The sequence below is a fragment of the Prionailurus viverrinus genome, chromosome C2 (assembly GCF_022837055.1).
Source record: "Prionailurus viverrinus isolate Anna chromosome C2, UM_Priviv_1.0, whole genome shotgun sequence".
NCBI lineage: Eukaryota > Metazoa > Chordata > Mammalia > Carnivora > Felidae > Prionailurus > Prionailurus viverrinus.
This window is the reverse complement of record NC_062569.1, coordinates 18825442-18840932: the sequence shown is the minus strand read 5'-3', so window position 1 is coordinate 18840932 and position 15491 is coordinate 18825442. Positions and strand designations below refer to the sequence as shown.

Here is a 15491-nt window from a genome sequence, read left to right as displayed (position 1 = left end):
GGTGTGCTTAATGCTGAAAGTTTTTACTTTCTGTGTCGTCGCAGATGTATGATTATGTGTTTGACCAACTCCTTTTAACTAACAGACAAACCCAACTGCCAAATTTTTACGTATCTGGGTTTATTTTGGAAACTACAAAAATCTAAAGTAGCTACAGAGTTTTCATTCATGTTTTTAATGAGAAATTCTTCTTTGAGTATTTAATTAGTAGTGTTAATATTTTATAAGATTCTATCTTCCGCATTCAGGAATAAACTTTATTCACTAGATAATTGAAGTTTTAGACAAGAGAGAAATGACAAAGGGGAATCATGGTCTCTCTTAAGCTCCTGTCTGCTTTATAAAACATGAAGAATTTACAATCTGTTCAATTTTTAAAACTTTTAAAAATAAGGATATATAAAAATACTTCCACCAAAAGAAACATAAAATATAATTATGCAAGATCATTATAAAATACTTTTAAATTATTTCATACTTTTACCCCAGATAGTGAAGTTCATTAATGCTGCACTAATTTAAAACTGAATGACAAATACTGTGTTTTTTCTCCTTATTACTATTTCAATCCCATTTGTCTGTATGACTGTGTGTAACTTCATTTGGAGGTAATGTCATAAGAAGACATTTTTTGTGTGATAGAGGCTTAAGCCCAGTGGTCCTCCTGGAAATGTTGGAACAGGGAACTATATCTGTCTCCCCTCTCCCAACAGAGTACTTCTGGGCTTTGCTGAAATTTAGAGGGAGTGGTTTTTTAAGGAAAAAAAAAAACTTATCTTGAGAAGTAAGTCACCCATACAAGAAACTTTTGACATGAGATCATTACACCTAAAACTTCTAGTGTTAGGTGTCAGTTATATCTCAGTAAAACTAGGGGGAGAGAAGAAACTTTTGAGGCCATACTATTCATGAGGCCCTTCTGAACACTAGACGAGTAAGAAGTCCTTCCTTCTTCCACATGGGTAAGATGTAACTGCACACTTAGAGAGAAAGCTCCGTGCCGAGAGGCGTTCCTTACTCAGCCATAGCCAGGCCTGTTCCGTCTCCCAGTCAGTTGAAATGGTCCTGTCCCCCTGAATCAGCTTGTATGTGGGAAGCTCTTCTCTGTACAGGTAATCGCCGCTTAGAGGAATACATTCATCCCACCAAAGCCTTTTCTCAGCAATCAAAAATATTTCTCTTCACTAGAGTTTTCTTTTGCTGTGTCTCAGAAAGTTACAGATGTATGCTACAAAACAAGAAAAGTAAAATCACCCCTGGCTAAAGCAAAATCACATAAATAAAATAAATAGATTTTGAAAACGATAATATTGGTGGTAAGGATAAGTGTAAGGGATAAAGAAAAAGTAAAGAATAAGCCTAAAGATTAAGCCTTAAGTTTGATCAACTAGATACAGCTCATCTGATCTAAGAATAGACTATTGTTTGTAAAATACGTGGCAACCAACTAAATGTTTGTACTTTAAGACATATACAAAAATTTCCTAATTGGCACATCATCGATACGTGTGTTCACACTTCTAGAGTCTTAAAAAGAGTTTTTAAGTCAAACTGGCCTTTCTTTTGTTTAATGGGTTTACTTCACACCCTTTTCTGGTACACTTCCAATGTGTAGATTTCTTTTCCCCCAGATTTAAGTTAAACTTCAACCTAACCTATCTTCAAATTACCACAATCATAAGTTTGATAGAATACAAATAAATACGATTTTCCTATACTAAATCTGTAGAGCTAGTTTAACACCAGAAATGCTGTCAGCTCTGAAGTAGGTTTTGCATAAGGTTTTGCGCCAATTTTCAAAGTGCGTTTCTCAGTCTTCTCTCCACATAAACTTACTTTTTTAATCTTTTTCTTACTCTTCTCATAATTTACATTTGTCTCTTACTTAAAGAATTTTTTGGTGGGGCGCCTGGGTGGCGCAGTCGGTTAAGCGTCCGACTTCAGCCAGGTCACGATCTCGCGGTCCGTGGGTTCGAGCCCCGCGTCAGGCTCTGGGCTGATGGCTCAGAGCCTGGAGCCTGTTTCCGATTCTGTGTCTCCCTCTCTCTCTGCCCCTCCCCCGTTCATGCTCTGTCTCTCTCTGTCCCAAAAATAAATAAAAGTTGAAAAAAAAATTAAAAAAAAAAAAAAGAATTTTTGGTCTATTCAGAAATAAATTTTAAATGTTCGAGGGTGGGGCTGTACATCCTTACAGCATGGTATTTATAGTCCACAGATACAGATTTTAATACCAGCTCCACTGTTAATTAGTTGTGTGACTTGTTCTGGGCGCTTCACTTTCCTCAGACTCCGTTTCATTTACAAAACAGAGGTAACCATCAGCCCTACCTAAATCACAGGATTCCTGTGAGGTACACATGCAAGCCCTCTGTAAACAATCATGGGCTGTTGTTCATGTCACTTCCCAGGGTACTTAGGACTCCAAATGGGCATACATTCAATGGCTGACAAATACCTACTCAGTTGAGTTTAACTGAGAGAAGAGAGTATTGAATAATCTCTAAACACCACCACCTCAGCACTGACACTCTTGGGTTTAAACTCTGGAAAAAGCCTAACCTTGAATTAGTAGTCCCTATTGCATTATTTCCTAGGAAGGATTATCTCGCGGGTGGCAAAATGTCCAACAGTCACCAGCCAGTTGACGGGTGCACCGGTGATAATCATTCTGTTCCCAGTGCAACAGTCTAGGTAGGTCTAACTGCTGGCCTTGATAGGGCTGTTCACACTTCACAGTGGTGTTCATTGAGCCTGCCAGAGCACTCTTATTTGTCAGACTCTACCTGGCTGCCAGTCTGTCTGTGTCACACTGCTGAGGAACAGAATGGCAGCAGAAAGGAGTAGAAGTTGATAAGCTCCAAAGGCCCACACTGGCCTTCCAAGCTTCCGGAGTTTAGTCCTCCTTGGTGAACATGATTTAACCCAGGAATTGCTGTCATTTAGAGTACTGATCAGATTTCCATCTTTCATGGAATGCTCTTATCTGTCAATACTCTCTTCTCAAGCATATACAAAATTTAAGCTCTGTTCTGTTTGATTGTGTCTTTTGAAGTTTGTTTGTGCTATTTTGTGGTTGTTTTTTTAAACTCTTAGATGTTTATCATATTCTTTATATGAAGTCTGGTTATTGTTTCAAATATGCTTATCTTATGGTCTTCAGACCTAAAAATAATGGGTGTTTTCCCTCATAAAAAATGAACTATCCTGAGAACACTGACAATTATGAAATAAAACAAGGAGGTCAGCGGTTTTCCTGTACCAGATGCTTTATTTACGGAGTAACTTTCAGAAGTATTTCTAATCTTTTTTTCCTCTTTTTTTTTCCTGCAAAGTATATCACTCTGGATGTTATCTGGCATTATTTTTTTTAACCTCAGTTCGACTTTCTTGCTCTATTGCTGTTGCTATCTAAAGTGTTATAAGCTTGTTTTATTCGGAATGTAATTCTGATACTGTATCATTTAAAAATTATCCCCCAAATATATGGCTTTTATGGGATAATTGGAAATTTGAAAATGAGCTTTTGATATTAAGGAATTACTGCCAGAAATTTTTAGGCATGGTAAAACAGAACTGTCATGAATTTTTTACGTATCCTTACCTTTTAGAGGAGATATGGAACTACTTGCAATAAAGTCCTTTGATATCTAGAATTTGCTTCAAAATAATCCAGAAAGATTAGATTGGAAGTAGATAAGGATGTGGAGGATACGAGATCGACCATTGTAATTGTTGAATGATGAGTGATGAGCACACTGGCGGGGGGGGGGGGGGGGGGGGTTCATTATACTCGTTTGTCTACCTTTGAATATGTCTGAAGTTTTCCATGATAAGGATTTCCTTGTAACTGCCGAAGATGAGCAGCAGTGTAGTCTGTAAAAGGCGTGTGATTTGGCCCTTTTGCTCTGTGGGAGAATCGTGTGGGCCCTGACCCTCACCCTCTGTATTTCATTCCCTATCATTTGCCTTCCAACTAAAGACTGCCTCATGGTTCAGCCTGGGCCATCAGGGTCCTGCATTCACACAACCATGAAGTCTTTGTCCGCCACTCTTCAAACAGGCAGAACCGTATAGGCCAGGTCAAATGAAAATGCTCTGAGCACACCCACAAACATCAATGCCCAAGATGGATGAGCTCTTCCCCCTCCCCCCAGCACCTTCCAAATAAAAATCAAGTATCAGTTACTCCCTGTCTTAGATTTATGCGTATCTTTTATTAAAACAACAAATAGAACTAAGAATGGTGCTAATTAACCCTCAGCCTTACACAGTGATTAAGTCAAGGGTGAGCACAGCTGCAGCGTCATTGGTAAGAGCTTTATTCTTCTCAAATGGACTGAGCAAATGGAAAGAGGAATTTGCTCCCAGTGGCTCTTTTATAGTGTTCTATAAAAGGTCGGAGAATGGCTCCTTCCTTATTCTCCAACTTCATAGCCCTTTGTTTCAGATCACTTACAGCCCAGTTTTCAAACAACTGATAAATACAATCCTTATCCATAAATTGTCTCATATACCTTAACTTTGATTGTTATTAATCGCTTGTCTTTGACCTGGTTATGATTGGATAATAAATTGTGTTACTAACCATTAAAATGTTATAATTGGTAATGACTACTAGAGGGTGGGGACCATAAAGTAGAATTAATTGTTTCAACACAGGCATATTTGTGTAGATTATTTACACTAAGTTTGTGAGCTATTACACTGATGAAAGGTATATAAACAGACTTTTAAAAGGATTCTACTGCCTGCTATAGCAGCGTGAGCTTGGCTTCTACTCATTCTACTCTGCTACACTTGAGAACTGGCAAAGAACAATTTCTTTAACTGAAATTAAGATAAAGCTGTAAAAATGATAAGCCTACCTGTTTTCAAGGCCAGCTATCTTAGCAGGAATGCAAAAAACATTTTTTTTTCTGTAGGAGGTATTAACTATGGATACATAGACCTAAGGTTTCTCCTGATGCCTATGACTTTTTTTAAAAGTGAGAAAATTTATAAAGTAGAAATATACGGTACGACATACAGCTAACTTGAAGCTGTTTTCTTTGTGAAGAATTGGCTCTCCTCTAGAATGTCACATGATAAATTCCAAAAGTCCTTGTAATTGGTACTTCCAAATATGGATATAGATAGGCTGTAATCCATAGTCCTGTAACTTCTCTGACACCTTATGTAAAGGAAAGCTATAGCTCTATGTAGATAGTCAATCTACCCGGTATTTTAAAAACCAGGAGGGTACATAAAGTCCAAGAAATGTATAAAGGACTTTGGGTTCCAACTCCGTATTATCTACAGAATCCTGGGACACTGACCCCTCATGCACTACAGGTTCCCATAGACTCCCTCGGATCTGTTTGGAAATAGGCCTTCCATGGTGTGAAGGTCCTAGAAGAACCGAGGATTCGTTGCAAGGATGAATAAAATCAGGAATACACATCATTAAATGGAGAAGAACATTTCTGTTTTGTGCATTAAAGAAGTTTTGGGGTACCTGGGTGGCTCAGTCAGTTGTGTCCAGCTTTGGCTCAGGTCACGACCTCATGGTTCGTAAGTTCAAGCCCCACGTCGAGCTCTTTGCAGACAGCTCAGAGCCTGGAGCCTGCTTTGGATTCTGTGTCTCCCTCTTGCTCTGCCCCTCCCCCACTCATGCTCACTCACTCTCCAAAATAAATAAACATTTCCAAAAAAAATTTCACAGAAGTGATTCTGTACCATCATAAATTTGGGTTTAAAAAAAAAAGTATCAATTCTGTTTACCTGTATATTTATAAATGTGTTTCCTTACCTTGTCATTCTGTAAAAGGGAACTTTTTAGTTGTGTTACAAGGAATACTAGTGTATAACAATGTAAACTAAAAGATCCTATTTAATAGTCCTTTATCAAAAATGATTTTCAAGGAGCACCTGCGTGGCTCTGTCAGTTAGCATACGATTCTTGATTTCAGCTGAGTTTGTGAGCAGCACTGAACATGGAGCCTGCTTGGGATTCTCTCTCTCTGCCCCTCCCCTGCTCACCTTGTCTCTCTCTGTCTCTCTCAAAATAAGTAATTAACATTTTTTAAACAATGAGGGGCACCTGAGTGGCTCAGTCGGTTAAGCGTCGGACTATTGCTCCGGCCATGATCTTGCAGTCCATGAGTTCGAGCCCCACGTAGGGCTCTTTGCTGACGACTCAGAGCCTGGAGCCTGCTTTGGATTCTGGGTCTCTCTGTCCCTCCCCCACTCATGCTCTGTCTCTCTCTGTCTCTCAAAAATGAATAAACATTTAAAACTTAAAAAAAAAAAGAATGATTTTCTAAAAAACACAGAATGAGAAAAGCTAAAATTATTTGATCATGGGTTTAGGTTTTAGATTGCCAGGTAGTGAAACAAGGACAGAGAACTTGAGTCAGAGTTGTCTGGAAAGGATTGGTGGCTTCACTATGTAGGGGAGTGATGATTCCATGACAAAGCAAGTGTCCTAATCAGCCCTTGATATTTTTGCTTTGTATAGGCAAATCTTTATTTAACATAGCCATCAGTTTTATATCCTTCCTGAACATCCAGTTTGCCTAGTCTAAAAGAATATTACCAAAAAAAAAAAGGAATATTACCTGTTTATTATTTTTTTGACATGTTGTCCAGAAATGCTGACCTTTACAAAAACTTTATTACTTTTCTCAGTTAAATATATCTGCTTCGTAGGTTTGATTCTTTTAAAGATGGTAAAAACTATACCTTATTTGCATATATCTGAGTTGCATTCAAAATATGCCTGTAAAGTTTTACTTTCATATCTGATCTAAAGGAAAGACCCATTGGAGAAGTCACTCTCCTTGAGTAAAGAAGAAAATACAACCGTGTATTTATGATGCCTATGTTCGTTTTTCTCACTTGGTTCCTTACCTCTGACCCAGGAAGTAGCTCTGAACCAGGTAATAACTGTGCTTCCAGTATGGTTAAAGCAGGAAGATGAATCCCTAGGGTAGCAATCTATAATATCTTTCCTGGTTTTGTTTTGTTTTTTTACCATTATACAGCTGTCCGCTTATCCTTTGTGAGATTCTGATTGGCTTGTCCTATAACAGGAGTAAGATCTCACCAATTCAGTATAATTAGGATGTCAGATAAAATTTTTTAATAATTGTAGGAAATTTTAAATGAGTGAAGACCTATTAAGCACATGTAGGAAATACTAGTGAAATGTTTAAACTACATGTCCTTAGACTCTGCTTTACCAAGGACAGGAATGAAGTGGGTTTTTCACATAAATAAAATAGAGAAAATGGTTATGATGAGCCCTAATGTATTCCTCACTCAGCCTCAAAACTTACCTTTATTTAGGGTTTAGGTATTTTTTACAGGTTATCTAGGCCTTCTTTCAGACAGGCTAAATATTCTTAGATAATATTGCTTGACACTGTTAATTTTCATGGCAACCCTTTTTAAAAGAGATAATACAGTAAACTTCAGAATAGGTCTCTGCATTCGAATTACTGTTAATATTTGTTACTCAAGGGTATAATATGTGTTTTTTGGAAAGTAGGTTACTGGTAAAGTTTGGTTTTCTTTTTAAGGAGAAATGATTTTAAACAAAACAGTTAAATAATATGTATTTGAAATTATAACAATGCACTGTAGTGTTTTAATATGGAAATTTAAGAGTTCTGAAACAACATAATAAAAATCCTCTAACTGTCCAGAAATTTATTTTCATGGACAAAAAATCTGGATGATTGAATAACATGTTGCCTTTTTAATTTAGATATTTGAGATCATATTGTGTCTTGGGAGAAATGTTATAATTATGAAAATACGAAGAATTAATGTAACCCTACCAATGTCTGAGTCTGAGACCCTCAATTACCAGGCAGTTATCTTTATATTTCCTTACTTTCCTTACTTACAGCCTTCCATTCTGTATTTGGCCTGGGTAAAGTGCTTCCAGTAACAGCACTCAAAATAATTCTTAATTATTTTTTTAAGTGTATTTATTTATTTTGAGAGAGAGGGGAGGACAGGGGTAGAGTGAGGGGGAAAAGAGAGAATCCCAAGCAGGGTCCATGCTGCCAGCACAGAGCCCAGCGTGGGACTCAATCTCAGGAACCGTGAAATCAGACCTGAGCCGAAATCAAGACAGATGCTTAACTGACTGAGCCACTCAGGCACCCCACAGTAATTCTTATTTTTAAAAAAAGGATGCTTCTGACATGTCAGACTAATTATTCCTACACAACAGCAATAACTTCTTTCTTTTTTCCTTCTGATTTTTGTCCTTGAAGAGATCCTGGGCTTATGGGTGTTGAATTTTTGGTTATGTCATATTGGTGAGGAATTTGCATAATAAGCAGTTATAGGAGTTCCTTTAAACTACAGGCATATTTCTTTCCACAATACGTAGTGTTCCTGGAAAGAAATCATAAATCAAAATGCTTTAGATATATTTGAAGAACTTCCTACTTAAACGAGTAGCCTATGGAGAAACCTGTTGCCAAATAAAGCATTTATAAGTTTGAATCATGAATTTATTTTTTAATAAAAATCAGTTTTTTAAATGTATCTTTTCTTGAAAATACAAAGATATTTTCCCCCTAATTCAGCACTGCCTTCCCTCTGAGAGCATTTCCCCCAAATAAGCCATATTTTTTGCGATACTCACATACCTAGCACAGCCTATAAAAAGCCTACAAGGCTGTGTGCCTGCCTGTAGGCGGGGTAGGTAGTCCCTTATGGGGCAGCCGCTCACGTTAGTGAGGTGTGCATCACCTTTTATTCAGAGAGCTGTGCCCACACACGTACTCCAGTGACTGACTTTCTTGTCTAGACTGGCTCCCGTGATGGAAGCATGGTCATACACAGTCTAATTCAAATACATAAGGCAAGTTAGGACAAATGGAGACCTAGAGGAGATGTCTTTATCTAGCGTTGGGTACCACCATTAGATTTTTATAAGAAAAGCTCTAGGGGCGCCTGGGTGGCTCAGTCGGTGAAGCATCCGACTTCGGCTCAGGTCATGATCTTGCGGTACGTGAGTTTGAGCCCCGAGTTGGGCTCTGTGCTGACAGCTCGGAGCCTGGAGCCTGCTTCGGATTTTGTGTCTCCCTCTCTCTCTGACCCTCCCCCGTTCATGCTCTGTCTCTGTCTCAAAAATAAATAAACGTTAAAAAAAAATTAAAAAAAAAAAAAGAAAAGCTCTAGAAAAGATCACTCAGCTACACTGGGGAAGAGGCACCAGCCACCCCTTGTCCTCTATAAAGGATTCCTCTATCTGAGGAATATATACATTTTTATCGAATCAAGGGTCTGATAGGGCTGGTGTATTTTAATTTTAGCCTTACTCAGAATGGTTCCGTTCCTGCAGGAAAAGCATCCTCTTGGTGGATTCGCATTCATAGGATTGTGGATAGCTTAGAGTTGGGATTCATATCTGAATTCAAAATAATCTTGTGTCCAATTTGGTGAAAGTTTTTAAGTGAAAGTTTACTGTTAATGGAGCTCTCCATTAGCTTGTTTAGTTCTCTGGAAAGGCTATTTAAATTTATAATTATACTAGACAAAGAAGCCATTGATTTGTATATGGTATTGATTTGCATTTAGGGAACTCTGGCTATGTTGCATATTTGTAGTTTTCATATTCGTAGTTTTCATGGTGGAGCTAGGATATCTTAAAGGTGAAGAAAAGGTCTAGATGTACTCCTTGATAATGTCTCAGTATTGGCTTTTCTTTTTTTCAAAATGGAAATATCTTCAGTTTTTTTCTTGCTTATTAAATTTCTCTTAAATCAACTATCCTTTAAAGATAAGTGTTTAGTTTTCATTTGAGGCTCCTTGCTCTGCAAACTCAAAATTGATGGGACTTAGCAAAGTATATTTGTCAGTTAAGTATGTCTCATTATAATTTTGGTGTAAATTTAAACACATGACCTCAATGTGTAGCCCTGGCTTTGACCTGCTTCTACTTAGCATTTCCCTGTGCATATTTATTGCCCCTTAATTAATATAAATCTGGACATGGGTATTAGCTGTTGCTACAAGTTTTCTGCTGTAAAGTCTATTGCTGTCCCTGCAATAATAACCTCTAATTTACTGGTTTGGAAGTTGATCTCATTATAAAGCTATTGTATATATTAAGCCATGATGAAAATTCCCTTCAATTTACTTTTTAGAAAATGGCATTTTGAGGTTTTCCTTTTTAGAGATCACCAGTGATTTGTTGTTGTTGTTGTTGTTGTTGTTGTTGTTGTTGTTGTTGTTTTAGGGAAACACTAATAAGAAAATGACATGGTGTAGATCAGTACTTCTCAATTTCTACATTCTCCCAAAACTGATCTCTTCCTCCACTAAAATCAATTAATGTCTTTCTGAGTTTAGAATATAGCAAATTGTATTAGAGGTATTTTTCTCCCATAAAGCAAGTTTTTGGCATCTGATGCTGTTTAGGGAATTGGGGAAAGCTGTTGAAGCAATGCATGTGTTCTGTTGTTGCCAGTGAAAAGCTCAGAAAACACAAATAAGAAATTGAAAAGTGAAGCAGGCCCTCAGTATAAACAAACACCATTCTTTACTCACGTGTCTTTTACTCAGAAGAGTTTACCCAAGGAATGATTCAAAGACTTTTTTTCTTTCCCTTACTTGAGGAATTTCTGACAAGTCCAGAACATTTACTCTAGATTTTAATTAACTTTTTCTTTATGATTTCTGGAATGAAAATAATTGAGAAAGAATTACAAGATTAATTTTTCTCATTCTAGAGTAAAAAGAGGGGTTTTTTGATGATAGGGAAAGAATTATGCAAAAATTGTATGTTTTACGTCCCAGGTCTTTCCTATTCCCCTGGATAACCTCTCCCAGTGTTTGTTTGTTTTCCATTTTTCATTCTTTACAGTTGAGGACCAGTAATAAGTTTGTCACTCTCTGAAATTAGTCTTCTTTTCTTCTACATGTAGTCTACCTTTTTTTTTTTTTTTTTTTTAACCATAGCACTCACTATTTGGGTTTATTTACAGCTTCTGTCAGGAGAGACTTGACTGTGTCAGGCTTCACTAAACAGTTTAGTTCCAACAACAAGACTTACTTTTCCTGTGTCTGTTCTGTAGTCTCTTGCTCTCCACATGAACAGAAAGGTTTCCGGTGTTATTCCCAGGCAAGCATCTGCCACAGGTGTCTTTTTTATCACTTAAAATATATGTAGAAATGATGAGATTATTAAGTAGCTGACTGTGGTTCATGTCGTTCTTTCAGATCTTAAGTGCTTTTGAAACTCTTAAGTGCTCTTTCTTTGTTGGTTAATTTATTTTGCAATTTAGACTTCTGTCCTCATTCAGTTCATATCTGTAATGTGGTGGCTTGTTAATACCATAGGCTTGTTATTGGTAAATCAAACTGTTCTAATATTTATTGTCAGAAACACCTGTACCTGGTTAGTAAATGATATAGCATGGATTTTACTTTATGTGAATTTTAAAAGTGAATACATTTTTTAAACTTGGTAACAGCATAAAACGCTGTACAGGATGTTGACTGCCCATTCGGCACTCAGAAGGATCCCTTAGTCTAGAGGCCATGGTGCCCTGATCTCCTTTTTGTCTTAGTATGATTTGCCATGTGGCTGTCACATTCCCTTTTCTGGCGACCTTTCAGAGAATACCATCTTCTGAAACTACTGAGACCACCCATCCAGCACTAAAGAGATCCCTCTGTGATCACACTGACTTTTTTTTAAAGTTTATTTATTTATTTTGATAGCATGTGTGAGGGCATGCAAGCAGGGGAGGGGCAAAGGGAAAGGGAGAGAGAATCTCAAGCAGGCTGCACGCCCAGCTCAAGAGCCGAATGTGGGGTTCAACGTGGGGTTCGAGCTCAAGACTGTGAGATCATGACCTGAGCCAAAATCAGGAGTCAGATGCTTAACCAACTGAGCTACCCAGGCACCCCTAACGGATCTTTATGTACAGAGGAATTTTTAATGAAACTATTCTGTATGTTGTTAGTAGTTGGCTAATGTCCTCAGAGACCAGGTCTGGAGACTGGAGGGAATAGTGATACTCTTTTTTTTTTTTTTTTTTTTTTTTTTTTTTTTTTTTTTTTTTTTGAGTTTGACTATTTTATTTTTTTTTTTTTTTTCTGAAATTTATTGACAAATTGGTTTCCATACAACACCCAGTGCTCATCCCAAAAGGTGCCCTCCTCAATACCCATCACCCACCCTCTCCTCCCTCCCACCCCCCATCAACCCTCAGTTTGTTCTCAGTTTTTAACAGTCTCTTATGCTTTGGCTCTCTCCCTTTCTAACCTCTTTTTTTTTTTTTTCCTTCCCCTCCCCCATGGGTTCCTGTTAAGTTTCTCAGGATCCACATAAGAGTGAGACCATATGGTATCTGTCTTTCTCTGTATGGCTTATTTCACTTAGCATCACACTCTCCAGTTCCATCCACATTGCTACAAAAGGCCATATTTCATTTTTTCTCATTGCCACGTAATATTCCATTGTGTATATAAACCACAATTTCTTTATCCATTCATCAGTTGATGGACATTTAGGCTCTTTCCATAATTTGGCTATTGTTGAGAGTGCTGCTATGAACATTGGGGTACAAGTGGCCCTATGCATCAGTGCTCCTGTATCCCTTGGATAAATTCCTAGCAGTGCTATTGCTGGGTCATAGGGTAGGTCTATTTTTAATTTTCTGAGGAACCTCCACACTGCTTTCCAGAGCGGCTGCACCAATTTGCATTCCCACCAACAGTGCAAGAGGGTTCCCGTTTCTCCACATCCTCTCCAGCATCTATAGTCTCCTGATTTGTTCATTTTGGCCACTCTGACTGGCGTGAGGTGATACCTGAGTGTGGTTTTGATTTGTATTTCCCTGATAAGGAGCGACGCTGAACATCTTTTCATGTGTCTGTTGGCCATCCGGATGTCTTCTTTAGAGAAGTGTCTATTCATGTTTTCTGCCCATTTCTTCACTGGGTTATTTGTTTTTCGGGTGTGGAGTTTGGTGAGCTCTTTATAGATTTTGGATACTAGCCCTTTGTCCGATATGTCATTTGCAAATATCTTTTCCCATTCCGTTGGTTGCCTTTTAGTTTTGTTGGTTGTTTCCTTTGCTGTGCAGAAGCTTTTTATCTTCATAAGGTCCCAGTAATTCACTTTTGCTTTTAATTCCCTTGCCTTTGGGGATGTGTCGAGTAAGAGATTGCTACGGCTGAGGTCAGAGAGGTCTTTTCCTGCTTTCTCCTCTAAGGTTTTGATGGTTTCCTGTCTCACATTTAGGTCCTTTATCCATTTTGAGTTTATTTTTGTGAATGGTGTGAGAAAGTGGTCTAGTTTCAACCTTCTGCATGTTGCTGTCCAGTTCTCCCAGCACCATTTGTTAAAGAGGCTGTCTTTTTTCCATTGGATGTTCTTTCCTGCTTTGTCAAAGATGAGTTGGCCATACGTTTGTGGGTCTAGTTCTGGGGTTTCTATTCTATTCCATTGGTCTATGTGTCTGTTTTGGTGCCAATACCATGCTGTCTTGATGATGACAGCTTTGTAGTAGAGGCTAAAGTCTGGGATTGTGATGCCTCCTGCTTTGGTCTTCTTCTTCAAAATTCCTTTGGCTATTCGGGGCCTTTTGTGGTTCCATATGAATTTTAGGATGGCTTGTTCTAGTTTCGAGAAGAATGCTGGTGCAATTTTGATTGGGATTGCATTGAATGTGTAGATAGCTTTGGGTAGTATTGACATTTTGACAATATTTATTTTTCCAATCCATGAGCAGGGAATGTCTTTCCATTTCTTTAAATCTTCTTCAATTTCCTTCAGAAGCTTTCTATAGTTTTCAGCATACAGATCCTTTACATCTTTGGTTAGATTTATTCCTAGGTATTTTATGCTTCTTGGTGCAATTGTGAATGGGATCAGTTTCTTTATTTGTCTTTCTGTTGCTTCATTGTTAGTGTATAAGAATGCAACTGATTTCTGTACATTGATTTTGTAGCCTGCAACTTTGCTGAATTCCTGTATCAGTTCTAGCAGACTTTTGGTGGAGTCTATCGGATTTTCCATGTATAATATCATGTCATCTGCAAAAAGCGAAAGCTTGACTTCATCTTTGCCAATTTTGATGCCTTTGATTTCCTTTTGTTGTCTGATTGCTGATGCTAGAACTTCCAGCACTATGTTAAACAGCAGCGGTGAGAGTGGGCATCCTTGTCGTGTTCCTGATCTCAGGGAAAAAGCTCTCAGTTTTTCCCCGTTGAGGATGATGTTAGCTGTGGGCTTTTCATAAATGGCTTTTATGATCTTTAAGTATGTTCCTTCTATCCCGACTTTCTCAAGGGTTTTTATCAAGAAAGGGTGCTGGATTTTGTCGAAGGCCTTTTCTGCATCGATTGACAGGATCATATGGTTCTTCTCTCTTTTTTTGTTAATGTGATGTATCACGTTGATTGATTTGCGAATGTTGAACCAGCCCTGCATCCCAGGAATGAATCCCACTTGATCATGGTGAATAATTCTTTTTATATGCCGTTGAATTCGATTTGCTAGTATCTTATTGAGAATTTTTGCATCCATATTCATCAGGGATATTGGCCTGTAGTTCTCTTTTTTTACTGGGTCTCTGTCTGGTTTAGGAATCAAAGTAATACTGGCTTCATAGAATGAGTCTGGAAGTTTTCCTTCCCTTTCTATTTCTTGGAATAGCTTGAGAAGGATAGGTATTATCTCTGCTTTAAACGTCTGGTAGAACTCCCCTGGGAAGCCATCTGGTCCTGGACTCTTATTTGTTGGGAGATTTTTGATAACCGATTCAATTTCTTCGCTGGTTATGGGTCTGTTCAAGCTTTCTATTTCCTCCTGATTGAGTTTTGGAAGCGTGTGGGTGTTCAGGAATTCGTCCATTTCTTCCAGGTTGTCCAATTTGTTGGCATATAAGTTTTCATAGTATTCCCTGATAATTGTTTGTATCTCTGAGGGATTGGTTGTAATAGTTCCATTTTCATTCATGATTTTATCTATTTGGGTCATCTCCCTTTTCTTTTTGAGAAGCCTGGCTAGAGGTTTGTCAATTTTGTTTATTTTTTCAAAAAACCAACTCTTGGTTTCGTTGATCTGCTCTACAGTTTTTTTAGTTTCTATATTGTTTATTTCTGCTCTGATCTTTATTATTTCTCTTCTTCTGCTGGGCTTAGGCTGCCTTTGCTGTTCTGCTTCTAGTTCCTTTAGGTGTGCTGTTAGATTTTGTATTTGGGATTTTTCTTGTTTCTTGAGATAGGCCTGGATTGCAATGTATTTTCCTCTCAGGACTGCCTTTGCTGCGTCCCAAAGCGTTTGGATTGTTGTATTTTCATTTTCGTTTGTTTCCATATATTTTTTAATTTCTTCTCTAATTGCCTGGTTGACCCACTCATTCGTTAGTAGGGTGTTCTTTAACCTCCATGCTTTTGGAGGTTTTCCAGACTTTTTCCTGTGGTTGATTTCAAGCTTCATGGCATTGTGGTCTGAAAGTAAGCATGGTATAATT

General features: G+C 38.0%; 1 protein-coding gene across 3 annotated transcripts in view; it reads left to right on the top strand.

The window, feature by feature from the left end:
• Positions 1–15491, top strand: part of UBE2E2 (ubiquitin conjugating enzyme E2 E2) — a 380850-nt gene that overhangs the window by 327372 nt on the left and 37987 nt on the right. For 2 of the 3 annotated variants that reach the window (XM_047874547.1, XM_047874545.1), the window contains exon 6: positions 2595–2691. The exons of the other annotated variant lie outside the window; for it this stretch is intronic. In XM_047874547.1, the coding sequence (XP_047730503.1) occupies positions 2595–2691 (97 nt within the window). The remainder of the gene's footprint in view (positions 1–2594; positions 2692–15491) is intronic. 3 annotated transcript variants of the gene reach the window in all.